The sequence below is a fragment of a genome, unplaced genomic scaffold (assembly GCF_019419815.1).
Source record: "Pyrus x bretschneideri cultivar Hongxiangsu unplaced genomic scaffold, Pyrus_bretschneideri_v1 Contig3, whole genome shotgun sequence".
Taxonomy (NCBI): domain Eukaryota; kingdom Viridiplantae; phylum Streptophyta; class Magnoliopsida; order Rosales; family Rosaceae; genus Pyrus; species Pyrus x bretschneideri.
Window position 1 is genome coordinate 5717980 of NW_025999612.1, and position 27340 is coordinate 5745319.

Sequence of the window (27340 nt, forward strand, 5' to 3'; positions counted from 1 at the left end):
AGCAGCGACCCACGCAGCTTTCCAGTTTTGATTCGTCTGCCGTGTAAAAACACAAGCATATGTAACTATATGATGGATGGATAAAAACGGAGAGCCAAATGCACAAAAATTGGAAACTTTGAAAAGGAAACTGAATTCCGCAGACTAGTTTCCTCCCTATGCACATTTCTATTTATTTATGATCTCTAAATTGAATAATCAAAAGAGAATCAAGATACAAGAAACGGAAACAAACAGAAGCGTGCATAAATAGAAAAAAACGTATGCGAAAATCATTTCCCGTTTTAAAAAATAGCCAAATTGTAGTCGTGTGATGTATAGCTCATATTTTGAACTTTCAGAATTTCAACCACTCCAAGGGGTTTCCAGCACTCTAAACAAGTATGCATGAGAAGAGATTGGTACATACCATTTTTGTATTTGGAACATCGGTGAAGTGAGCAACCCAGTTTGCAGTACTGAGTAACCTGATCCGCAAGACTCTGAGGCTGAGCATTATTTCCACACTTTTTTTGACATTCTTCGACACATTCTGCAGTTGGAGGCAAACCACAGCCGCCGTAGCATCGTTGGCGACATTTTTCATTTGCCATGGCACTCCCATTGATTAATAGAAAAAGCATCACCATCATCACCGCAGAGCTTGTGCCGACGACACCAATATTCGACTTCATTTTTTAAAACTTTAACCTAATTACTATGGTAAAAAATAGCTTTTGAAATCCAGGAGCCCTAGGATACCTTTATACAGGGTCCCATTGTTCTTGAGTCGTTGTAATTCTTATCCCATTCAATTATATAAGGAAACTACATAAATTTAGAAATGGACAGATTTCAATTTCTTTCATGTACCTGCATATCAGTTTGTTTGCTATTCGCCTGATTAGGTATAAATAACAAACTTTATATATGTCTTATTTTGTATTGAATTCTTTTTTTTAGTGAATGTATTAAAATGTTCAAAATTTGTTCGTATGGCAAAAGAAGTTCGAGAAAGGGAGAGAATTTTGACTAAACCACACAAGTTAAAGGAAATCTCTCATTGGTTGTTTGTTGGAAAAGAAACAAATGTCCTAGAAATTTTAAAAATTTTGTTCACAATCAATTTTTTCTATATTTCTCATCACGTAAAACATAACGATGACTAATGACTTCACTCCAACTTTAATCACAAATATGTCTAGTTTTCCTTTGAGCTCGGTGTCACTCTAGAGAGAAATTTCCTAGTCTCGATGAAAAAAATTGTGGTATAGGCCGAGTATCATCGTATAATCCAAAGATTTTCATAACAAATCACATTCCAGCCACTAACATATCTAAGCCAACATGAACCAATAAAACCACACTAAAAAATCACATCCCACGTGGCAGAAACCAAGAGGTGCACCTTGTTTATCCAAACACCACATACCAAAAGCCACACAAAATACATCCCTCCTCCTCCCCCGACGTATATCATTCGATTGTTTGAGTTCATCCCATACAAAAAAAAAATAGAAAAAACCATACTCTTAGCTCAAATAAAATACATATACAATCCGGCAGTCGAAGCAACTAACTCCGTCTTTGAGAAAATGGGCTGTGCCTCCTCGAAACGAATAGAGGCAGCAGCCGTGGATTACAAGCCGGCACCAGCGAGCTACGCCGTCTTTGATATCAACTCCGTCCAAGAGCCCTGGCTGGTATTCGACAATACAACGTCGCAGGAGCAGGAGCAGCAGCAAAGCCGCGAAAAGCCCGCGCACATGCCCGCCCAAATCCTCGACAAGCTCAACTCGTTCGAAAACGAAGCGGGGGTAGCCGCCCCTCACACATGGGACGAAGTCAGCAAGGCCTTAGAGGACCTGAAGCCCAATATCAGGCCCAAACCCAAGTCCGAGCCCGATACCCAGCCCGAACAGAGCCCATCACCAGCCCAGAACGAACCGGCTAGTAGGAAGCCGCGCAAGAGCGCATCCTTCCACACGCTCGAAGAGCTCGACGCGAGACACACGGCGAAGCCGACTCCGTTGAAAAAGAGTGAGTCGATGCGGTCCGCGTGGAAGAAACCCGTCCCCGCTGAGCCGGCCCGGTTCGAGTCACGAGCTGACACGGCGGCGGCTGAGTCGACGACGACAGTCATAAAGTCGGTGAGGGATAATATGTTTATAATGAGGGATAGGATGGAGAGAGAGAAAGAGGGAAAGCTGGCGGCTTACGATAGGATGATGAAGACCAGGCGGGACCCACTGAGCGAGTACCCGGAGAAGTGTCCGCCTGGCGGGGCGGAATCTGTGGTGGTGTACACGACGTCGTTGAGGGGCGTGCGGCGGACGTTCGAGGACTGCAGTAAGGTGAAGGGGATTATGGAGGGGCACAGGATCGTGTACGACGAGCGTGACGTGGCGCTGCACGGGGAGTTTTTGGGTGAGCTGAAGGGATTGCTGGGTGGGGAGAGTAGTGGCAGTGATGGTAATAACGTGAGCGTACCGAGGGTTTTTGTGAAGGGGAGGTATATTGGGGGAGTGGATGAGATGGTGGAGCTGAATGAGTCGGGCGTATTTGGCAGGATGGTGAAGCTGGCACGTGTGGAGAGAGGGGTGGGGTGGAAAGTGTGCGAGGGGTGTGGTGGGGCCAGGTTTGTGCCGTGTATGGAGTGCGGAGGGAGTTGTAAAGTGGTGGTTGGGGATAAGAGGGAGAGGTGCCCCAAGTGTAACGAGAATGGACTAGTGCACTGCGTGGCTTGTTGGTCATCGTAATCTAACTTTCACTGGGATATGACACGAGAAAAACTTATATGTGATGGGAATTTACGGTGATTAATCATATGTGATTTATAGAATTTATGTTGTACTGGCATAATGTTTGATTAGAAGGTATAATTACCGTGATAATTTTGTTGTCAGTACTCGTTTGTATAATGATGTCTAGTAGGGTTTTAATTATCTTTTTGCTTCTAATGATGTCTTAAGTTTTTAATGGTGTTGAGAAATGTACGGTTTGTCCCACAATTTATTTGCAAACCATGGTAAAACAGAGAAGGGAAGTGATTTGTAGGTAGATAGAATGAAGAATGTATAGAAAGTTCGAAGTAGAACCAAAAAAATACAAAAATGTATAAAATAAGAGAGGGCCCAACCGGGTTCGAACCGGTGACCTCTTGATCTGCAGTCAAATGCTCTACCACTGAGCTATGGACCCTTACTATTGCTATCTGTTCCAAATATTTGTCTTGTTGTCTCTCAAGTCGAAACATGAAGAGATAAGATAGCGACGAGTGCGCCCATGAGTACCAAAAGAAATAAAGCCTTCCGTGAACTTATTGCTCGTGGGGCATATCTCACTAGCTTTCTTTAGTCTGTGGTTGCTGTTTCGATCTATGTGGTCTTTGTGAAAGTTGTTGGAGTCATCCTTCCATTGTTTTTGTAAATTTGGACGATTGGATCTCTGTTTTTCCGCGATACTTTGCCGGTGGTAGCTCAAGTTAAGTTGTAGGGTTTCTCTGTTTTTAGGCTCAAAACTTTGGTGTGGGGGTTCCCTATCATCTTTGTACTTTCCATGTAATTAGACCTGTTCTTTGGTAATTATGGTTTGCTAGTAATAAATTCACCTTTTGGACCAAAAAAATGAAAAAGAAATACAGTCTTCCAATTTGTAGCTATCTGCTCCAAATATCCATGACAAAATTCAGAGTCTTGAACGTGAAGTAGTGGGTAAGAATTCAATATGTTAAAAATTACGAATAATAATTCATATGATTCGATGATAATTAACAAGTGACTAAGATAAAGTTTTCTTTAAAGACCGACTCTTGTAATATAATGTTTAATAAAGCATTTTATTCAATAAAAAATAACCACCTCGATCTCGTGACAATCAAACATTCTGGAGGGTCAACTTCAGCCCACCCTTTTGGACTCTGAAATTTGGATTATCAACTATCAATATTATTCAAGCCAATTCGTTTCTGCCACGTTTGCGAGTCAATATTTTTTGCGTTTCCAGAACAGAGAGTAGAGAGAGAGCCAGTCAATATTTCATGAATTAAGGGCCAACAAATTCTTAACTAACCATTTTTTTATTGTTGTTATTGTAACATTAACGTTGCCGACTAAAACAAAGTAAGGAAAAAGGAATACAGAAAGTGGAAAAAGATGGGGAGAGAAAACCGAACAAGGATCCTTTCTAGATTTTCTTTGTGGGAATCGAGTGGATCAATCAATCTTTTTTGTTCATCATATATCGTGCGGTTAGAAATCATTTAAATTTCAAAATTTAAAATTTAATATAAATAGTACTTAACGAAAACTAACCGCACGATATACGATAAATGGACAAGATTGATTGATCCCCTAGATTCCCACAAAGAGGATCCTTATCAGAGAAAACCAGCCCTTTTGAGCTACAGATTGCCTAACTAGCAACCACTCGTTATGTTAAAAGACTGTTTTCTTGTAATCTTTTATTGCAAGCAATCCATTAATGGGAGAACGACTTCTTCTAACTTGGTTACAAGATGAGCGACACACATATACTTATTTCTGCACAACCAGTAATCGATAGTCTTCTTCGTAAATGTGTTAGTACTTGGTCATACGAGAGAATTGTCGGACTAGGTCACGAGATGAGAGGGATATTGTTGACCCTAAAAAATACCAAGTCTACGTAGCGCGCAAGCCAAGTAACTAATGAGCTAACTACATCATTCGGTTATGTGCGGGGCGTGCCAACTCGAAGGTTGAGCTCGGCCGGAGAGTAAAATATGTTGATGTTGCGTTGAGCTAGCTGCTGACTTCTTGATCTTGCAACTTCGGTCGAGGAAGGAGCATGTCTCGACCTTCGGCTTCTAGAGTCTGAAGACAAGACTGCTAGTTCTGTGAAGTTCACAAATCGTCAGCGCTGGGTTCGATCACGGTGATTATATTCATAAAAGTATAAGCACGCTGAACTGGCACCAAACTATATGGACACAAATACTCGAAAGAGATGTATGTCTTGATGATAAATGTGGTTCGGCCGTTGGAATGCTGAACTCTAAAGTGTACTTGTGAGTATCCAATCATAAAACAACTCGGTGTTCAACATGCCGAGCCTAGTAACCTATAACACCTCACTTCGCCGAGAAGGCTAATAAGATGACCTTTACCAACAAGGACTCGAAAATCCTTGTCAACGGAGACGTGGATAAATAACCAGTCAGTCTCGAAGTAGTGCTATTTATCCAAACTGAATGTGCTCCTTGATCTGCTGATTCCACGGCTCTAGTGCTGTTTATCCAAACTGAAGATGTTGTCGGTTACCTTCACAGTGCTGTTTATCCAAACTGAAAATGTGTTGGCATGAAGAAAGGGGAAGAGGATAAAATCTCAAAGGTTGTTGAGAGGATTTGCGCATGGCAATTTGTGTGTTGAATTGGAGGGGCCCTTGAACGATGCACTCCCTCCTTTATTTATAATAGCAAACCCCTTCATGGCCGAGCTAGAATCGTACTCGGATTAGAACTCCTCAACCCAATCTGATTAGGTTTTGGCCAGTCCTAGCTCCAATAGGACTTTGAACCAAACATCATAACAAACCAGATTCATCTCCTGATCCCAAGCACCTTCGGCTTCAAAACTCCTTGTTCCACTAGGAATCGACTACTTCACCCTTTATCTAAACTAATCCTCTTCGCAACAGGATTAGACCGGCCCTAACTGAACGGCTCACAAGAAAATTCTTGATAAATACCATTTGGCCGAGAATAATTTCAGGCTCGGCCCAAAATAATATTTTGGGCCCAAACAGATACAAACACTTGTTTATACACAACCGGTAATAGATAGTCGTCTTCATTGATTGTGTTGCGTACTTAGATCATACGAAAGAATTGTCGTGAAACCATAGATATATTTTCCGTTTACACAGTCCCGCGGTAAGTTCCACATAATCTAGAGTCCCTAATAACCATCAGTAGTCCCTGACACGTCAATAATAGGGCCAGATGGTCGACTTCCAAAGCGCCGGTGAACGGAGGCCACAACTATAACGGTCCTAACCATATATATTGATCTTGTTCACAACAAGAAGGCGGCTTAAGTATTAAACAATGCAGCAACACAAGTATTTTGATAATCCAAGTTCTTTGCATCCGCCATATATTATCGTCCTCATATTCCATAATAAATAATCGATTCTTAGCATCTGTACTTGCTTATACATTACAAAAGACAAAGAATAACAGAAAAGCCAAAGGCATAACATTATATATGGGCGTCTTGCAAACATAGGATTATACATGTTTACATATTATACACTATATATATATATATATGTTTTCACCGTCTTCTGATTGATTCTTCTCATACTCTTCTCACATTCTCGACGCACTATATAGATATATATATATATATATATATATATATATCTGGTGCCAAGTAAGCCCTATGTTCTCTCTCTCTCTCTTCACTAATTTGTATCTTGTAAGTTCTGTACGGCCTCTATATTTTGTTGCTGTTCAAGGGTTTTGGTCTGCAAATATATCTAACAGAGACAGTGCCTGCAAAATTGTACAAACATTCATTAAGACATAGAACTCCCTGTATAATCCGACAACAATCAATGTGCAGCATTCTACAGTCGGACTAAGTGTTACTAATCCAAACACGTGTACAAAAGTGCAAAACGTAAAATTTGTTGTCATGAATTAGTAACGCCAGTGCTATGATCACACTAATGTGCCAAGAGCGTAGTGAGCTTTGGTCATGTGGGCATTACCTCAGGTACGCTAAGCTCAAGTCGGAATTTAGGACCATCGTAGTGGTGAAGAATTGGCCTGAATGAGTCCTCTTCAAGTGGCTCACAGACTTTACGAGTAAAAACTCGAACCTGAGCCGGGAAACGTGACTCGCCGGGACACTTCTTGTCCTCCCAGGCCGATGGATCAAAGTTGGTACCTCCAAAACTTGCAGCCTAAGCATTCACACACAAGAAAGATTGTTAGGTTTTGGCAATATTAGGTAAACTACCAGTTGGTATTTTTTGCAAATAAACAATACCCTCTAGAAGTTTGGCCAAAAGTTGAATTGAACAAGTAAATTCCACTCCTACTACTTCAAAAATAAAATATAATAAAATACAGTCTAATGGACAGATGTCAGCTGCTGGGTAGGAACACAAACCTCAAAAATTCCATGGAGTTGATGGGTGGAGTAGTTGTAGAGGAAAAGGGGCAACCCCGGAGTTATCGCCCTCACGGAATCACGATAACGTGGAGGCAAACCTGCAAAATCACAATATTTAATTTAATATCAATTAATCAAATTAACAACTAATCCTACCAACAAAACCAAAAACAAATGCAGACGAAGCTTTATCATGGTAAAAGATAATAATACCTATTCACTTTAATGCGAGTTTAATTTTTACTGAAAACTCATTCCTCTTAATTTTTAAGAATTTAACCCAGTCCACATACATAAGTTCTTAAAAAAACCCTATCAAGCCCAAAAACACCTTTTTTTTTTTTTTTTTTCTTTTTAATCACTTAATTCTTCAAGTATTTCTCACTACTGAGATGTGTTCCGACTAACTGATAATCTAAACTATTCTAATTTATAAAAAAATTCGACCTATGTGCAAAATATGGTCAGCTGTCCTGGCTAACCTTAGCTAACACCAATTTTTGGATACAAACCCTAAATAATAATAATTTAGAAAATAAAAAAAAAATACCAGGAGAAATAATAAAAGAACACCAAATATTTGTTATGCTACAAAGAAAAAATTAATTGGGAGAAAAAAATGATGGAAAATAGAAATTAGAGGGGAAAGGCATACCGAAAAGCTGCCTCTTAAGATTCTCTTGCATGGTATCATTGTTGCAGACAAAGATATATCCACCAATGGTTTCATTTCTCGGCAGAGACTCGGCCGGCGGAAGCGTCTTAAACCTCTTATCCACGCTACTCTTTCCATCCTTGTTATTATCATCGCCGCCGCTGCCGGATTTCTTCTTACCGGGATTGCTGTTATTGTTGTTCTTCTTCCCAATTTTCCCGCCATGCATCTGATCATCCTCGTGAGCCTTGTTCTTGTAAGGCTTCAAGTTCATAGCATTGTTGTTGTTATTGTTGTGAAATGCAGGCTTGGAGTAAATCCCCTTGTTGAAACCGCCATTGAGACCAACAGTGGTATTCTGCGACACGGCGGCGCCGCCGAGTTTCCACCCGTCGTTAAAACCGTTGTTGAAGTCCGAAGCTTTTGGCTTGAAGCTGTTCCACCTGCTGTCGTTGAATCCATTGTTCAATTCGGAAGCCTTCGGCTTGAAGCTGTTCCAGCCGTCGTTGGAACTGCCGTTCGCGTCGGAAAACGCCGCTTTCGGCTTCAGATTATCGACCCACGAGTCGTTGAACCCGTTGAATTCGGACCCTTTCGGGGTCAAATTAACGATCGGACTCACTTCGCCACCGACCTTTATATCGAAATTCCTCCTCTCATCGGGCCTCTTGCTGTACGAATTGCTCCAAATCGAATCGTTGATGTTCAGATTTGCGAAGTTGGAACCTTGAACTCGAAGCTGGTCGCTGAACTGCCAAAACGACTGGTTGTTGTTCTCCATTTTTGTATCAATATTCGATTGAAAAACTACAAATCGCGATCTGGGTTTTTGAGAAAACTGAAAAATATGATCTGGGCTTCTGAAAGATTTGTATTTTATGCAGTGTGCGTGGAGAATCTGAAGAGTGAGTAGATAAAAAAACAGAGAAAAAAACAGGGGAGTTGAGAAACTATGAGAGGAGAAGTGAGGAGTGGATGGTTAAATAAAGGTGATAATTCATTTACTATTTGGATCGTGAGAGAGGAAATTTCTGGGAAAGGGACAAAAGGGGTTTGAAGATGGCGTGTCCATTTGTCAAAGGAAGAAATATACAAAGATATTTTTTTTATTTACATTTTTGGAGGGAAATTGGAAGAAAATAATAAAATATATATATGTTTTTTTTCTTGAGATTATTAAGTTTGAGCTAAAAAAGAGGGATGATGATGTGATGACAGCATAAACGCGTCGAGACGTGGGAGGTGAGGTGGCAGATGGAGCAGAGGAGAGAGAAAGTAAGGAGTGAGAGAGAAGAGGAGAGCGAGGAGTCGTTGTTTGAGAGTGGAGGGGGTCGGATTTGGTGGCGGATTCTAGAACGTGTAGGAGGTTCGGTGGAGGTTGGGGAGAGTTCACACTTACGAAGTTGTAATTTTTGCTTAGGAGCTAAGACTTGACTATAAGGAAAATAGACAAGTATGTATGTGACTTGGCCAAGGGGCTTACACGTCTAAGTCAAGTCTCTACACGTGAAGGGTTTCAATTTGAGCTAATGTATGGTGCATTGTCATCCCACCATATTCTTATTACGACGTTATTTCGTTGCTGAACATTTCAACAGAAGTTCTTGCTTATATCTAATCTCGAGTTAATACGTGTTCAAGTTTTGATTTTTTTAATATTCAGCAGCCAAGTCTTATTTTTTTTACTATGTGTAATTGTGAATTTTTTATATGTGTTATCGGGTATAGAATTGTCGACGTTTTTTAACGATTGGTTCTTTAGTTAAATGTATAAAAATAAAAAGTCTAAAGGTTTAAAAGTTCCGAACAGATCATGCTTGGAAGTACCTTCCAATTTTTATACTTCCCTAATGAATATTTGTCGTTCATTTACCATTCACCAAATTAAGAGCATTCACTTTACATATTAGAGGTTTGGTGATTTCGACATATTTTATTAAGAACAAATCCTACTACTTTTATAGTAAAACTGATTGCAAAAGAGATAAAACCGACCTATTAAAGTTACTTTTCGGGGAGATTCATTTGATATTAAAAAAACTGCTCAACAACAATCCAACAACTCAAGTATTCTTTGTTTTGAGGGAAAAAATAATAATAATGAAAAAGGCTTGAAAACTTTAAGTTTTAACGATAAGGACAAAATAAAGGATAAAGTGAATAGTATCATGATTGATTTTTTAATGTAAAAATATGATTTTTCGTTAAAATGAATAATATTATGAATTTTTGGTTAAAATTCTTAAAAAAAAAATGAAAATGAAATGCAAAGGGAGGAGAATTGGGATGAAACCGTGTGGGCCTGGATTGTGGGTCTTGTGACCCAGATTAGGGTAATGATTCGTCTAAAGCTAATTAGAGAAGTCTTCCAAAAAAAAAAAAAAAAGCTAATTAGTGAAAAAGCCCACTACCCCACAATTACTAAGTCGGTCAGCCTTCTTTTAAAAAAGAAAATTAATTAATTTTAAATGAAAAAAAAAAGAATATTTAAAATATAAAGAAAAAAAAAAGGGGAGGATCATAAATACGTGTCCAAATTGGCAAATAATTAAACTCAACTTAGGTGATATTAGTATAACAACATTCACCCAGAATATCAATAGTTTGATGGGCCTGCTAAGTCTGATGATCCTCGTCAGTCGTCACTTCACACAAGCCTTTGATTAGCAACCGAATATTCTTGCGTTATTTTTTTTCTAACATTTCTTGCTTGATAAAATGTTTTAAACTTTAGTTTATACACACACGATATATTTTTTTATAAAAATTAATAGATAAAATTTTGCCGACTATGTAACATCTAACATCCTACTTTTTCAAGCTTCAAATTATTAATATCATGAATTTTTTTTTTTTGGTATAAAATGTCCGTTCTTTATTAATAAATGTACGCATAATTGATGTTGTATTAGTATTTCAATGTGCATATATGCATAATAAGTTTGATATGTTTTGTTGGCTACTGATGATTATATGGATACATTGTCGATGACACATTCAGAGTCCGTCCTTCTTTAAAGAACGACTTTAGTCAATAGTCAAACTCGTATTTATAAAGCCCATAGATCATGGTTTTTCCTAAGCTATCTCTAAGACAAACATAAATGAGATTTGGGATAAAAAGAATTAGGTTTCTTCTCTTTAATAGGTCTCCACTCACAAGTTAGTCATAATTAAGATAGCAACTTACATAAAATGAATTCGTTGCCATAATGAATGGCGTCCTGATCCAAGAAGGCATTGTCATGTGAATAAAAGTCACATATAACAAATTAACAGTACATTATTAAACTAGGAACATCACATAACAATAAATTTGTATTTCAATAAGTCGTTTTCCGCATTTAGGGTTAAAATTTTGAGTTTGGAGATGGCCTTATGTTTTTTAACCTATAAACATGCAGACCTACGCAATGACCCACCAATAAGATTGAATATGGTGATGTGTCCTTTCTTTTTTGTTGAAGTATTGATGATGATAGTAACATATGCTTTTATCAACTAAACTAAGCAGTCGGTAGATAGAAACAAAGTAGTGAAATAGTAGTTGATCCAATCGCCAACAACATTCTGGCCCTTAATTTTGGTCCAAAATCTGCATATGTGGAAAAAACATGGGTCCAGTGATATTTTTAATTGGATTTGCATTGGACCGGGCCCAGCTCAGTGAAGTCGACTAAGGGTCCGCACGAAAAGAAAAAAAAAAAAAAAAGTAAAGGTCTGTTTGGTATTAGATTTGGATCCAATGTTTTTAACTTAAAAACAAATTTTGAGTCACAAATTTAAGTTTTTGTTTGATATCTGATTTGAAAATAATTATCAAAATCACCACTCAAAAATATTTGAAAACAAAGCTTATTTGTTGAAAATACAAAAAGTGTGTTTTTATATTTCTTTTCCGGGATTCACCTCACTCCCTCTGTCTATCTCTTTACCACTCACTCCCGTCTCTCTCTCTTCTCTTTCTCTCTTACCCCTCTCTCTCGATACTCTCCTCTCTATTGCCTCTTCAATCTCTTCCCACTTACATCCACCATAACCACCACCTCTATCCTTCTTCCTTCGGCCGAGATAAATCGACGGCAACGAATAGCTATTGGTTTTGGAGATCGTTGGATCTCAGATTTGAGATCGCCAACGTGACCAGCCTCGGTTTGTCAGCACGAGTTTAGAGGAAGGAGTCGGTAAATAGCAAAAGGGGTCGCTGGGGAGGGGAGGGATGAAGTGGTTGGGAAATTGGACTGGCTTGGGTGTTTGATTTTTTCTATTTTAAATTAAATTAGTTTTCAGAAGTTGCATACCAAACGAAGTTTTGAATTAAAAAATTTTAAATCAAAACATGTGTTTTTAAAAATAAAAAAAAATCAAAATTTTGAGTTCTGTTCTCAAGTTAGATACCAAACAGGCCTTAAATTACGCAAAAATATCTCAATTATGGGTTGCACCACAATCTCATCTCTCATGTTTTAAACATTGCAATGTTATACTTCGTCTTACGAATTTATCGTAATGTCAAACCTCCGTTAAATATTTCATCAATTTGATTGTTAAATGATGACATTGCAAGTGCGGGACCCACACTCATCTCAACTGAGTTAAAATTTGACTAAATATTAATAATTTAATAATTCTTTTTCTTCCTTTTCTTCTGTAAAAATTGTGACGGAATATGAGGGTATAACATGTGTATTTATGTAAGTAGTGAAAAATTTTATTTTCAATTATATCCACTATTTAGATAATGAATGTGCCGTTCATTACTGAAAAATCTCTCCCTGCAAAAATGAAGGTGGAGATTTTGTCCACCGATTCCCCCACGGCAGCAACCAAGAGTCCCAAGGGCCAAAGCATCTTCATTTCCCTTCAATTCCCCTTATCTTTCCTTTCAAGGAAACGAAGAAAAAAAAAGGGATCGGGAAATGCCCAACCCGCCACTGCTTCTCCACACCTCCATCGACAGTAGGCAATCAAACAACCCAATCCTTAAAAGGGGGCGTTGTTTTGAAGCCGACTGCCCAACACCCTCTTCTCTGCCGACAGCAACAAAGGGACCACCGCCTAGCTCTCTCTCATTCTCGCCGCCACTCTGCACTGCCCTTCCTAAGCCGTCGCAACTTCCTCCTCCAAAGGATCGCTGCTTCTATGTGCCAATCCACCATGGGTCTCTAACAAGCGGGGAAGACTCCGAGGGAAGCCGGAGAAATCGTCGCCGTCAATGGCTGCTCCGGCGTCCACCACATCGCCTCTCCTTGCATCGTCGATCAAATCCACGACCCCGAGAAGGCACATCACTCCCTGTCGTCGTCTTCGTCCAACAGTCCCCAAAAGCCCGATACCCCTTTCAACCCTTCCCCAACTACTTATCAGATTTTTATTAAAGGGTTGGTGGATACCAACGATTGGGGTTCGAATCTTTGGTGGCTGAGTTCTTTTTGCTTGGACGGTGGTGAGGAAGACGATCTGGGCTCGCTCTATGGGCGATCTGATGATCTGAGTAGCTTAGAATCCATGGCTGGGTTTGGAATCGATAAGAGAGCTGCGGCTAAGGTTTGGATTACTAAAATGAAATGTAGATATGAAGGCATGGCTAGGGTCTGAGATGGGGTGAATGAGATAATACAGCTGGATGGAGGTTAGCGAGAGAGAGGATGATGGCTGGAGGGAGACAATTGGATGATGGCTGGAGGGAGACAATTTTCATTGGGATTGGAATACAGATTCTACGTTACGTGATTTTATACAAATAGTTGAAAATTTTATTTTTTTAATTATTAACGTTTTAGTGCACTTATCTCATTATTTATATAATGACACATGTATCATCTTATGTTCTCGTCACATTCAAAAAAATCTCTTGGTTGGATGAAGGTTCGGGAGAGATAAGGAACGGTGTTTTCTATGGAGTTTTATGAGGAGGCTGTGGGAGAAAGTTGTGTTTTCTATGGAGTGTTATGAGGAGGCTGTGGGAAACAGTTCTAAAATCTTCAACTGAATAGTTCAAAGGGTCGAAAATAACTCTAAAATCGTCTTCAATCGAAGGTCAGACCAAAAGGTTCGTAGATCCCACTGAACAAAAAAAAGATCAAAGGGCCAACTGGCCCGCCCCTGGACGGGCCACATGATTTGATTTGATTTTTTTTTTGTACAATTTTTTTTGTTTTTTTTTTAATTTTTTATTTTACATTAAATAACATGAAATAACATTAAACAATATTAAACAACATTAAATAACATTAAGTAACATTAAACAACATAAAAAAATTTAACAACATGAAACTTAAACAACATTTTTAAAAACATTTAACAACATAACAATTATTGACAATCCATAACATAAATTTATTGAGATAATTTAATTTAAGTAACCATAGTAATTCAATTAAAATAATAAATTATGTTTGGCCATATGGCCCTCAGTTGGAGATGGTTTTTTGTGATAGAGCTATGTTTGGTCTGGCCTACGGTTGGAGACGATAAGAAATATAGTTCTCTGACCCTCCTTCGGTTGGAGATGGTCTAAGGTGAGGTGGGCAAGGGTAGCCAAGGAATAAAAGGGAAGAAGAAGGATAATTTATTTTTTTAATAAATTTATTTCTTGTCCATGTGGTACCAAAATGTGGGTCTCACATTTGACATTCATCACTTAACATAAAATTTAATGAAAATCTAACATTGCTACGTATTTGTAAGATAAGGTATGACATTGTAATGTTTAAAACACGAGGTATGAGATTGTGGTGTAATCTATAGTTGAGGTAGTTTTGTGTAACATGAGGTATGAGATTATGATATGATTTATAATTGAGGTAGTGTTGCGTAATTTATCCAAAAAAATAAAAGGGATTAAACAACATTAAAATATAAATAATATATATGTATATATGGCTTCGCCCGGGTTCGAACCGGAGACCTTCAGTGTGTTAGACTGACGTGATAACCAACTACACCACGAAACCGTTGTTACCAAGTTGCCTAATAGTCATATATAACTGAACATGTTAGCAGAGAGGTCTCTTCCTCTTCCTGAGACAGTTTGCGCTTGTTGGTATTGTCCATGATAATTTGACTAATTCATCCTTTTGTTTAAAAAAAATGGACGACTGGTGGTGAACTACGGGGTTTCCACCATTTCATAGAATATTATGTGACAAATGCAATGAAATATGAAAGTAAAATATCAATGTCACATTTCATATACATGTAGAATTTGTATCTATGTGCAATCTCACCTGGGATCATTTAATAAGATCAATATATAATTAGTTATGACGCTTGCTGTAACAATACTTTTCTTCTAATTAAAACTTTTAGTGACATGTTTACTTATTAGGAATGGGAAAGTATGAGCATCATTTGTAATTTTCTGACAAATCTATCATTTACCAACACACAAGAAATGAACAAATTAGTACATCTCATGTTGGAAATGTGTTCTATTCAACGTTGACAAAGCATCATTACCAAGGGGATATGTGGGAAACAAAATTTCAAACAAGCATAGAATTACTAGGATGCCTGCAACCAAGAAAGAGAAGAAACATGTTTGACCTTGTCGCACCGACGTGGTGTGAGCCAAGGGCTCTCTGATGTCTTAAGTGTGACTTAGAGCTCAAGTTTCTTAGAACATTACCTGTTATGGTTGACAGCCAAATCCTTATATAGTGGCAAATCTAAACTTGCAGATGATTCAATAGGACACGCTTGGTGTCCCATAATTGGCTAAAAATAGACAATACAACCTTTGAATCCCCGGATGTAATGTTCGTTGTGCACAGCAATCAGCTAGCAGGCAACAAAACATCGTAATAAACTACCACGGGAACAGTTAAGAATTGAAGAGCAAGTCATCCAAAACCGCAACAACAATTCTTCGTTTTCTTAGGTATTTGCATCGAATAAGTTGAACCCCAAGTGGTTGTTTGTGGTAGCTAAGCTGCTGCAAAGAAACAAAAATGAAACCAAAACCGAAAGCAATCCAAGGACTATTTTGCTTTCATCGCCCTCTAAAACTTTGTTCACTAAACCAATTAGATCGGTGGCGGATTTTCCAACCATATTATCGAAAGCCAAAACAAAACCCTCTCTTTGTTACCTCCTTCAAGTTTCTCTCTCTCTCTCTCTCTCTCTCTCTCTCTCTCTCTGAGTTACCTTTTATCTATTAAACCCTCTTCTTGTTTTTGGAAAAATAGTTAGAGAGAGGAAGAGGAGAGGAGAGAGGAGAGAAGAAATCATGGCTGGTATTGCTGGTCCTTGTTCTTCTGGTGTGCTGTTTAGATCAAGAGAAGCTGGGAGCATTAATGGAGCTTCCATGGCACAGTTTGATGGGCTTAGGCAAGTGGAGACCATGCATATGCCTGTAAATGGTAACATGTCAAATGGCTTGAGTTTTACCTCAGGTAAATAAACTCTCTTTCTTCTGTTATTGTCAATTTTCCATTTTTTTCCCCTTCTGTTCTTATGATGCAACTGCATTATAGTTAATATAAGTGATGGAGATTAGAAATGATATTAAACGAAGTTAGGTTCCACTATAAAATCAATTAGCGGGTAAGTAGGGACAACTATTTTCAAGGGAAGGGCCAAGTATTTTCCTTCCAAATGTAGAAATAAGTCTAGTAGCTGACTATATGTGTCTATGACACCTTTCCTAGCTGTAGTGAGGCTTGAGATGCAACCATGGTTGGATAAAGATGCTAAATTGGTCCATCTTTCTGGTAATTGTTCTGTCTTGCGCCGTTGCTACTACTATAAATATTTTCTTGAGAGATGTCAGTCTGGTCAAATCTGAAGTTCTGAACTGTTGATCAAATACGTTTTTGTTCGAGATTGAGGCCTATACTCCAATCTGACAACATAACACGCGAGATATATTGCAAAAGAACTTACTTATCAAGTCATTCAATTAATTCGAATTCTCATCTTTGCATTGTGTGGCATTTGTATCGGTTTGATACTTTGGTCGAGTAATCGGAGAAGTGATTTTCCTCAATTGGGTGTCCATTTCTAATCTAGTTCTTCATTCTCAGCACCAAAATGCAGGACAATCAAGGCCATGGCATCTTCAACTGTTTCTGCTCCCAAAAGAGAAACAGATCCCAAGAAACGAACTGTAATAACAGGGATGGGTCTAGTCTCAGTTTTCGGAAGTGACATTGACACATTCTACAACAGACTCCTCGAGGGAGAGAGTGGGATTACTCTAATAGACAGATTTGATGCTTCAACTTTCTCAGTTCGGTTTGCTGGACAGATACGTGATTTCTCCTCTAAGGGGTACATTGATGGGAAGAATGATCGCCGTCTTGATGATTGCTGGAGATATGGTATTGTTGCTGGCAAAAAGGCCCTTGAAGATGCCAATCTTGGACCTGAAGTTCTCCCAACTGTCAGTCAGATTCTACTTGCTCCAAAATGCATTTCAGGGTTTCTCGCCACTTATGACATTGAGTGCTTATATAATTCATTCTTTTCATGTTCAACAGATGGACAGAACCAGGATTGGAGTGATCGTGGGAACTGGAATGGGAGGCTTAACAGCTTTCAGCGCAGGAGTTGAATCTCTTATTCAAAAGGGATTCAAAAAGATTAGCCCATTTTTCATTCCTTACTCCATTACCAACATGGGATCAGCATTGTTAGCAATCGACACAGGCTTAATGGGACCCAATTACTCCATCTCCACTGCTTGTGCCACAGCGAATTACTGCTTTTACGCAGCTGCAAATCACATTAGAAGAGGTGAAGCAGATATCATGGTAGTTGGTGGGACTGAGGCTGCAGTCATGCCTACTGGTGTTGGTGGGTTTATTGCTTGCCGGGCTTTGTCTCAGAGAAACGATGAACCTCACAGAGCTTCCAGACCATGGGACAAAAATCGTGATGGTTTCGTTATGGGAGAAGGCGCTGGTGTACTGGTAATTGAAAAATCATATATCATTCTTCTGTGTGGCTTTACGTATGACTACATTGTGTATTTGATGCATGTATCCTGGATCTTACCAAATATTTTTTTGTTTCGTTGTGTGAAGGTCATGGAGAGCTTGGAGAGTGCATTGAAAAGAGGAGCACCGATAATCGCAGAGTACTTGGGAGGTGCTGTGACGTGCGATGCTCATCACATGACTGATCCTAGGTCAGATGGTCTTGGTGTATCGTCTTGCATAACCAAGAGTTTAGAAGATGCTGGAGTTTCCCCTGAAGAGGTAAGAGCATTTGTTGTTTTCCGAAACTAAGGAAATTTTTATTTGCCAATTGATTTATCTACGGCCAATCGAGATTCTGATTTGTTGTTGTTGACAAATTTACGATTCACAGGTGAACTATGTGAATGCTCATGCAACATCTACACTAGCAGGGGATTTGGCTGAGTTTAATGCTATCAAAAAGGTCTTCAAGAACACGTCCGAGATGAAGATCAACGGGACCAAGGCAAGAAACCTGAATCCCATTAACATATTTACTCTCAAACATATGATTTAGTAACTCAGTGTGCAGTGCATACTATTTCGCACTTAAAATCCGGCAAGACGGATTATTTTCATATTTCACTTATCACATGAAAACAGCTCATTCTAATTATCTTTTTCTTTTATCGTGTCTCAGTCGATGATTGGACACGGTCTTGGAGCTGCCGGTGGATTGGAAGCCATTGCAACCATTAAAGCAATCAACACTGGCTGGCTCCATCCTACAATTAATCAAGATGTATTGCTTTTTCCCCCTCTACATTTACTTTCCCCTGCTTTTGGTTCAACTTTTTCATGTCAAATTATGCTCTTTTAATTCAATACTTTCTAATACTTGTGGTTCTTAGGACTTGGAGCCCGCTGTTACAATTGACACTGTCCCGAATGTGAAGAAGCAACATGAGGTTAACGTTGGTAAGTGCTTTTACACTCTCATAAAAAGGCCAAAATATAGCATCCGAGTTCCTTGTATTACAAGATACTTCGCTTCGTTTGGCTAATCAAAAGATTTCCCACTTGCAGCTATTTCAAACTCATTCGGCTTTGGCGGACACAACTCTGTGGTTGTCTTTGCCCCTTTTAGTCCCTAAATAACATTCAAGCCATGCAGAAAAGAAGTATCTTCCCTCACTATTATTTCGCTATTTAGAACCATTGATTCGGTGATGTTTCCATTTCTCTGAAGCATACAAGATGAGTATCAGAATCAAGTGCACTGTGAGGAGTCCTCAAGCTCACATAGCCCTTTTTCAACGTGTGCAAACAGTCGAATTTAGTGTGAGAATCAAGTGCACTGTCAAGAGTCTTCGCGCGCATGTGACGGATTTAGGTTTCTACATTTTTTTTTTCCATTGAATAAAACATGAAATCAACTTTTTCTTTTTTTTGGTTCTTGTCCCAGAGTGTCTTGTTTTCTGATTTTCTGATTTTCTGATTTTCTGTTTGTAATTTAAGTGAATTTTGTATGGAAGTGGTCAAAACATTGACCCAATAAGGGCTTGAATAAAATTCCTTTCACCTTGTTCTTTGTCCAAGTTAATTGCCATCGTTTAACCAATTTGAATATAACTAATATGTATTAGGAACTAACATTCTGCTAAGCTCCAGAAATTAAATATGACCATTATATAAACGATATTAGCAACAATTAGGGAACTAAACCAATGGAAGATATCGTAGCTTTTCCTCTAAGAAATTGTTTTCTGGACAATCTTCTTTGAGAAATTAAGAATAAGACTGATAATCCTTCATCAAAGTATGTAGCAGATTTAAGATTAATCTCCAACAATGAGGATTAAATAATTGTTCAGGTTTTAATGAAAAGTCACCTGGAAGTGCTGTGTAGTCGGCCGGAGTAACCATCTTATCACCAGAGTCGTAGCAGCAGCAGATACTTGAGTAGGCTGCAGAGGAGGGAGCAATGAGCTGCGGCTGATGAGGAGCTCCATTTATCGTAACAAAAAGTACATTGGTAGTATGTTAGAGAACTGCCTAAAAGCTTAACCTCTATTAGGAAATGAGTCAACAATTATTAAATTAACACTCTCCCTCGCATGCAGCCCCCGTGATCTACATGGAGAGACAATCGGACAAATGCATGGCTAAGTTTGAACAACTGCAGCAGCCTAAGGTAAGTAGTTCAAAACATGTGGGGGATCGGGGTCCTCTTTGAACCGGAGCTCTGATACCAAGTTAGAAAATCACCATCTCAAAAGTTTAAGATATTAGAGAATGAGCTAACAATATATACCAAGCTAGCGTAATAGCTAGTGGTCGAAGGATCAAGGGTTGTTAATTGTTCTTTGAACTATCAGTTGTTGTATACCCCAGAAGGAAATTAAATCTCAAGTCCTGCTATCATCGCCTTAGAAGTGGTGTAATGCTGAAGGGACTCTGGAATGGATGTCCGATGGGAGCACAATACGAGGTCGTTACCGTATCACAGAAGGAAATTAAATCTCAAATCCTGCTATCATATCAGTACCGCACTGTAGTGATGTCAAGTGTTATGCCCTAACTCCAATATGATGCTATGACGTGACATGCAAGGGAATGAGGGAGGAGGATCCGTGCATCAATCACAACAAACTGATCGTGATTTGACTGACCTAAGCTTTCGGCTTTGGGTGCTGAGAAGAACTAGGGTTTTGGCAATTATTCAACATCCTCTGGCTAGCACAAAACCTAGAAGATCTTGCAGCAGGTTTACCAAATGGACCTAAATGCATAGTGATTAGTGAGTGTAAGGAAGCCATCTCAAGAAGGCATATATTTTATTCAACTAAAGCTATCATCTACATTCAACCAAAATACAATCTAATTTTGTAAGGATTTAAAATAAGATGAATCTAGTTAAAAACCTTGACTGTAAATGATTGATAGCTTTAGTTGAATAAACTCAAGGGCATGATATTTGGTTACAGAAATGACTATTTTTTAATAATGACGATATATTGATTTATATTGAGGACACAACGATGACATAACAAGAACACAACAATAACATAACACCTGGTCATTTCTATAACCAAATGTAAAAGGATAATCATTCTTGCTAATTTAAATAAGTACCTATTGAAAATTTGTGAACGATCTGCTACACTGTAACAATTTCGTAGCACATAAGCAAAGCTTATATATACATATATATATATATATATATATATATATATATATTCTGAGTAAGCTTTTCAATTAGAAAAGTAAGGACTCAAACTAATATTTTTGGCCGATTTTCCCCGCTGTTAGTTTTTCATTCATTCCATCCAAATTTATATTAAATGGAAGTATGTGTAAAACATGTGAGAGTAGTTCGATCGTTTCGTTCTTTAAAATAATTGAAAACCTTAGATTTCTAAAATGTCGACCTATGCAAATCTTTATGATTCTATAGCTTTTGTGTCTGAAGTGCTGTTTTTGTTCTCAAAGGAGAATTACGTGGTGTGCACGTGATAAGAGTTAACGTTAATTTGGATAGAATCTATAGAAAACTAACAGTAGGAGGGCAATCAGCCAAAATAATAGTTTAAGTCCTTAATTTTCCAATTAAAAAGTTTAGAGGGAAAATCAAAGTTAGGTGAAAACTCAGAAGAGAATCAACAGTCTACTTGTATATTCTCAATCCTTGCAGATAAGGCTTTGAACTTTGAAATTAGATTTTTAGTCTTACATTTTATTTTTACATTATTTTAGATTCTTCCGACAAGATTGAAAGGAGTTTTTCAAATTGCAGTCCTATGACATAAAGGTTCATTGAAACGGTCTACTGCCATTTTTTTCTTTCTAAAATTAGCTATGTGGATTTAAACCTCGAGACTATAGCAATCAATCCTATATCTTTTTCTAGGTTTTGCATTTGTATGCATGTACAAGTTTCAAAGTGATCTGGGGATTAATACAAGAGACACAAAAACCACTATATCAATTCACAACAACCGCCTCTCAAAGATCCGAATTTGACTGCTACAAAAGTTCTCTTTGATAGAACGGGAAAACGAACAGAACCACAAAAATTCTTCTCACCAAATGAAAAGAGAGAAGGAGCGACACAACCGGGGGATCAAGATGTTTAGAAGATACAAGAAACATGGAAGGAAAGAGAGGGAAGAGATCAAGAGTCAGCGGGGAAGAATTTTATGAATAATGTAATCGTAGAAAATCATTTCCTTTTATTTTAGCAAAGATATATGAATTCATTCTTATTTATATTCATTTTTATGAAGAGAAATGTTAAGGAGACTGTTTTAAAAGGAGGACTCTCTATCACTTCATGTTTTTGTCACAATATTTTATAATATTGATATGAAATTGACGTTAAATTGTAAGATGATACAAAATCCATGAAGAGTCTTATTTTAAGAGAATCTCCTTAGTATGTATTTTCTACGAAACTCTGGCTCTCGTGTATAGCCATCATTAATCGATTGATTAATTATGTGTTGCTGCCTTTGCTTTTCTATAAATGTCACTCTCTAACTAATAGTTTAATTATAATTAAGCAGAAAAAGAAATTTCAAATTAGAAACAGAAAAAGATAGATTCCAAGATACATGAATTAATTGGGTTTTTAAAATTTTGTGTGATTCCAACCACTAGCTGCTGCAACTTGCTAGAGACTATAAGCCCTTGTCAATCATTCACTCGAAATAAAAATTCCAATCAGGTGAGAAGTTGCTTCTGAGTCTCAATGTGTGGATCGTATTAGCACCCCAATTATAATCTAATTAACCATGGCTTTAGGCCGACATTAAAGTTATAACTAGTAAACCCACTTGCTTGGTGCTGATTACTGTTCTCTGATGGCTGATGAATCAGTGAATAATGCGATCCAAGACAATTAGGAGAGTTGGTAAACCCTAACTATATTTAGCTAGGGTTTGTTAGTCGTTATTAGGCGGAGAATATTTAATCTTTTTTTCCTGGCTTTGAAAGTTCACACTTTTAAGTCCTTTGATGCTGAAGCATCATAAGCTTTAGTGTAATAGAGTATATAATCCTTTGTTTAATAACCAATTAATAAACAATAAGAATATGCCTTTACAAGATCCTCATTTTTCTTCAACGATTCTATGCGATTGTATATCTCATCTGACTTTCATGACTCGTTTGGGAGTGCTTTAAAATAATTGGAAACGCTTTTGGTAAAATTGGTGAAATTAATTTTGGATTCCAAAAGCACTTTAAGTGTCTGCAGAAGAAAACATTTTCAATCATTTTTACCAAAAACGTTTTCAGTCATTTTAAAAAGCACTTCCAAACGAGTCATCAATCTTCTTTATGTGTGTGTGTGTGTGTGTGTGTGTGCATATTTTTGTTAGGCTTTTTAGCCAAAATGATCCCTGAAATTTGCATAACACATCACTTTGGTCCCTGAGGTTGTCCACCATCAATGTCCTTCCATGCAAAATTATGTTAAATAAGGATCCAAATAACAAATATACTCTCAATTAATAAGCAATGGGCCAAAATGATTTGACAAAAATTAAGGGTATTTTAGTCATTTTATTCTTATTTAATGGAGATTTTTCAAGAAAGAACTAAAATGATTGATGGTGGACAAACTTAGGAATCAGTTCTATTGATTTCAATTCTCAAGGACCAAAATGAGGAGTTACGCAAATATCAGAGACCATTTTGAATAAAAAGCCTTTTGGTTAAGATGTCTCCTCTTTCCATACACCAAATGTGAAGTATACATGAACCAGTTAGTATTACTGTCAAATGTGTAAGTATTATAGATGGTATATATATGAGATTTGGACGAGCAAGAAACCACAAAACATTAGATTGAAGGATTTGAAATGACGTAGATACTGTTTGAGCCCAAAATAATATTATTAGGCTGAGCCTAGGTTTGTTGTCGGTCCAGTACTCTTCCAGAAGTACTGTGGGCCGTCCAGCCGCCATAGTCCGTCCAATCAGGTTAGCCGAGTCTTATTGTGAGAAGGATTTGATTTGGATAAAGGCAAAGAGGTCGAATCCTGGTATAACAAGGGGTCTCAAAGTTGAAGATGTTGGGAATTAGGAATTGAATCTGGTTCATTATAGAGCTTAGTTCAACAACCTATTGGAACTAGGATTGTCCGAATCATAATCAGATTGGGATAAGGAATTCTAGTTTGATTACGTCTTTGGTTCGGCCAGGAATAGATTCACTGCTATAAATAGAGGAGGGAATGCATCATTCAAACCCTCTCCAACTCAACACACAAACTGTCATGCGCAAATTCCCACTCTACATGAAACCTTTCAACAACCTTGAGATTTTTATTTTATTTTTTTTCCGCCAACACATCTTCAGTTTGGATAAACAATACTATGAGTGCAACCGACAACATCTTCAGTTTGGATAAACAACACTAGAGCCGTAAAATCAGCCGACCGAGGAGCACCTTCAGTTTGGATAAACAGCACTGCTTCGAAGCCGACTGGTTACCTATCCAAGTCTCGGTCAACAAGGATTTTCGAATCCTTGTTGGTAGAGGTCATCTCATCAGCATTTTCGACGAAGTAAGGTGTTACCAGGTTACTATGTTCGGCACATTAAAAGCTGAATTCGATATTTGAACTTCACAGAACTGGCAGCCTTGTCTTCAATCTCTATAACCCGAAGGCCGAGACATGTTCCTTCCTCGGCCGTAGTCGCAAGATCAAGAAGTCAGCAGCGCGCCCAACGCCACATCGACTTATTTTACTCCCCAGCTGAGCTTGGCTGACGAGTTGGCACTCCCTATACATAACCGAAAGACGTAGTTAGCTCATTAGTTATTCGGCTTGCGCATCACATAGGCTTGGTAGTTTTTAGGGTCAACAGATACACAAAAGAGGTTTGTAAATGACTACTTGAAAAGAGTAGTCATTTCAAATATCTCTCTATGATATTTTGCATTACTTATGTAACTACTTCAACTGTCTAAACAACCCAAGAGCATAGAAATGGCAAAGAGAGAAAAAACTGAGTTTTGAAGCAAAAAAGAGGCTGCTTCTAGAGGTACACTACTTCTCTATATTTAAGTCACTTAGTACTACGATCTTATGGTATTTCTCTTAACGTATAAGTGAGAGAATTTAGGTTCAGTTCTCATCAAAGTCGATTTGAACCATATTATTTATAACCTAATGTGAGATTTAACTCGCTCTCTCATTCCTTTAGTGTAGATAATAAGGTCTTTTTTAGAAAAAGAAACACTATATTTAAAACATAATTGAAATAAAAAGGCATTTTGATTTAGACCCAGTTAACTCACCGTATTTTAGGAAAAATCTAGATTAATTGTTTTAGTAATTAATGTCTATTGAAGTTATTATTGTAGGATTGACTTTTTTTTTTTTTTTTGACGATTTTGCTATAGATAAATAAGGATAAAAATCTTGATTAAATGCATTATTTGATCCACCTTTTGGATTTTGAAAACTTACATTGCGGCCATAAGAACAATTTGTTAGCCATAAAGCCTATTGCTGAGGTAGAATAAAAAGCCTGTTTAAAAATTAAAAAACAACTTAATACTACTATCTAGTAATATTTCTCTTTACTTGTAAGTGTATGATTTTAGAATCAATTTTTGTCAAATGCGAATTCTAACTAAATTAGTATGGTAAACTCATTGTGAGCTTTAGCCTACTCTCCCAACCCAACCCATAGTATAGATAATATATTTTTTTTAGTACAACGATATATTTTACCTTAAGGGGAGGGAGAGTTCAGCTAAGCCACACAATGAGCAACCTAATTTGATATCGAATTCACCATCTATAAGGTTCAAAACTAAGATCTCTCACTTACAAGTGAAGAGAAATATCATCAGACTGGAGTACTGAGTGGCCATAGTATAAATAATATTGAATGTATTAAAAAAAAAAAAAAGGACACTTAGGCATTATCAATTGAAACCTTATCAATAGGTAAATAAATCCCATCCACATCATCTCTGCAATAGATACCAAAACCTATATATCCACATTATACATTTTTTAACCAATAAACTTTATTCATACATTTGGTATCAAACTCATCAAGATTATCTACACATTCGGTATCAAACACATCCACATTACAACTATATAAGATTCAAATATAATTAATTTTACATAAAAATTAATTTATTTCACATAAATAACATTAAATTAGAAAAATGATGATTGACAAAAAAATAAATTGTAGAGGGGTAAAATAGGCATGAAATGAAATGATAAATGGGAACGCTATTAATTAACCTCATCATCTCACTTTGGTAAGTTTTTAATATAAATATGAGTAATACTAGGTAAATTAAATTTAAAACTATGTAATGTGTCATTAATAGAAAATAAGCATGGTAATCATCACTTAAGTGATAATCCAATCATCAACAATCACCTTATATACTTTACAAAAATAGTCTAAATTGATGATTTCCCTAACATTATCCTAAAAATATTTAAATAGTTTATAAGTTTTTCCTAAAATATTGGTGGAGCAAAAAATAATCCAAAAAATTATGTAGGTGACACGTGAACTTTTAGGTGAAAATGACAAGATTATCCTGGAGGCACATTGGGATTCTCACGCGCATGCAACGAACAATAACAGCTCATTCAAGGAAGAGTCCAAGGTGATCAATATGGTCTTATTGATTTTATTCAAAAAGTAACTCCCAAAAAATCCTATTTAATTTAGGAATAATTATCATGTTAATTACATGATATCTTTCAGTTATTCACCCAATTACACCATATATAACCGGCCACTCTCCACCAATAGGGCTGACCACCCTTCTATAAATACCCATCTTATCCCACTAAAATGCTAAGTCATTTGCTACTCACAAACTCCTACCACACATTCTTTTTAGAATTCTAAGCCAAAGCCCCCTCTCCCCCATTTATCGTGGGCATGTGAGGTTTTTAACTTTAATCTTAAATGTTATTATTTTGCAGGTACATTTTCGTCAAAGAAAAAGACAACAAAAATTTGCATTCACAATATTCTAATATAATTAGGTTGACATCTACTTTTCTACAAAATAAATCCTCATAAATTCATATAATTGGCCATTTCTCTATGGGACCTTTGTTGATTTTGTTTTTACGCAAACGCGCGTGTTATTAATTAAAATAGTAACAGTGGAGGAGGATAACCAAATGGGCAAGACCAGATGACCCTACGAACCTCAATGTTAATGGCAGAGGAATTTTATTTGATGATTTTTGTATTTTTATTAAAAATAGAACGACCCATAAAATGTGCCCATTAGTCATTTCCCACAATCTGAAAATGCTGCCAAAAACCAATTTTCAAAACCAGACATAAACAAAACCAATTTTTATTTTTAATATTTTATTCTTTAAACAAGGAAATAATATAAACCTCGAATCTAAGGGGAGCTTGTAACTAATTAAGCAGAACATTAAAGCGACTGATTATATCGAGAATAAGTCAAAGTCGGTTAATGATCTATTGTCCTTATGCAGTCAAATTAAACACATCCTAAACATCGGATTAGTCTGGCAACCCCACTTCTAATAAGAGAAATGCTAAAAACCTCTACGCTAACCATTGTATTTGAATCTTTTTACTTCTTCAAATATTTGTCAGT

General features: G+C 37.4%; 3 protein-coding genes and 2 non-coding genes across 5 annotated transcripts; 2 read left to right on the plus strand and 3 right to left on the minus strand.

Annotated features, from left to right (window-relative positions):
• The first annotated feature begins 1371 nt into the window (after positions 1-1371).
• On the plus strand, positions 1372-2990 carry LOC103949336. Its single transcript, XM_048589051.1, has one exon. It carries the CDS (start codon positions 1575-1577, stop codon positions 2736-2738), a length of 1164 nt encoding a protein of 387 aa, XP_048445008.1. The 5' UTR covers positions 1372-1574; the 3' UTR covers positions 2739-2990.
• Positions 2991-3108: 118 nt separating this feature from the next.
• Positions 3109-3180, minus strand: TRNAC-GCA. Its single transcript has one exon. It is a non-coding gene; the product is annotated as a tRNA-Cys (tRNA).
• Positions 3181-6196: 3016 nt separating this feature from the next.
• LOC103949256 (DCD domain-containing protein NRP-B) lies at positions 6197-8759 on the minus strand. Its single transcript, XM_009360360.3, has 4 exons — positions 7798-8759; positions 7140-7240; positions 6736-6930; positions 6197-6517 (listed from the first exon to the last, which is right to left on the minus strand). The coding sequence occupies exons 1-4, from the start codon at positions 8576-8578 to the stop codon at positions 6476-6478; spliced, it is 1119 nt and encodes a 372-aa protein (XP_009358635.1). The 5' UTR covers positions 8579-8759; the 3' UTR covers positions 6197-6475.
• A 5920-nt stretch (positions 8760-14679) lies between these two features.
• On the minus strand, positions 14680-14753 carry TRNAV-AAC. The gene has a single exon. It is a non-coding gene; the product is annotated as a tRNA-Val (tRNA).
• Positions 14754-15821: 1068 nt separating this feature from the next.
• On the plus strand, positions 15822-19285 carry LOC103949258 (3-oxoacyl-[acyl-carrier-protein] synthase I, chloroplastic-like). Its single transcript, XM_009360361.3, has 8 exons — positions 15822-16193; positions 16824-17182; positions 17280-17711; positions 17826-17999; positions 18112-18225; positions 18400-18501; positions 18611-18677; positions 18786-19285. The coding sequence occupies exons 1-8, from the start codon at positions 16028-16030 to the stop codon at positions 18851-18853; spliced, it is 1482 nt and encodes a 493-aa protein (XP_009358636.1). The 5' UTR covers positions 15822-16027; the 3' UTR covers positions 18854-19285.
• Positions 19286-27340: the final 8055 nt, after the last annotated feature.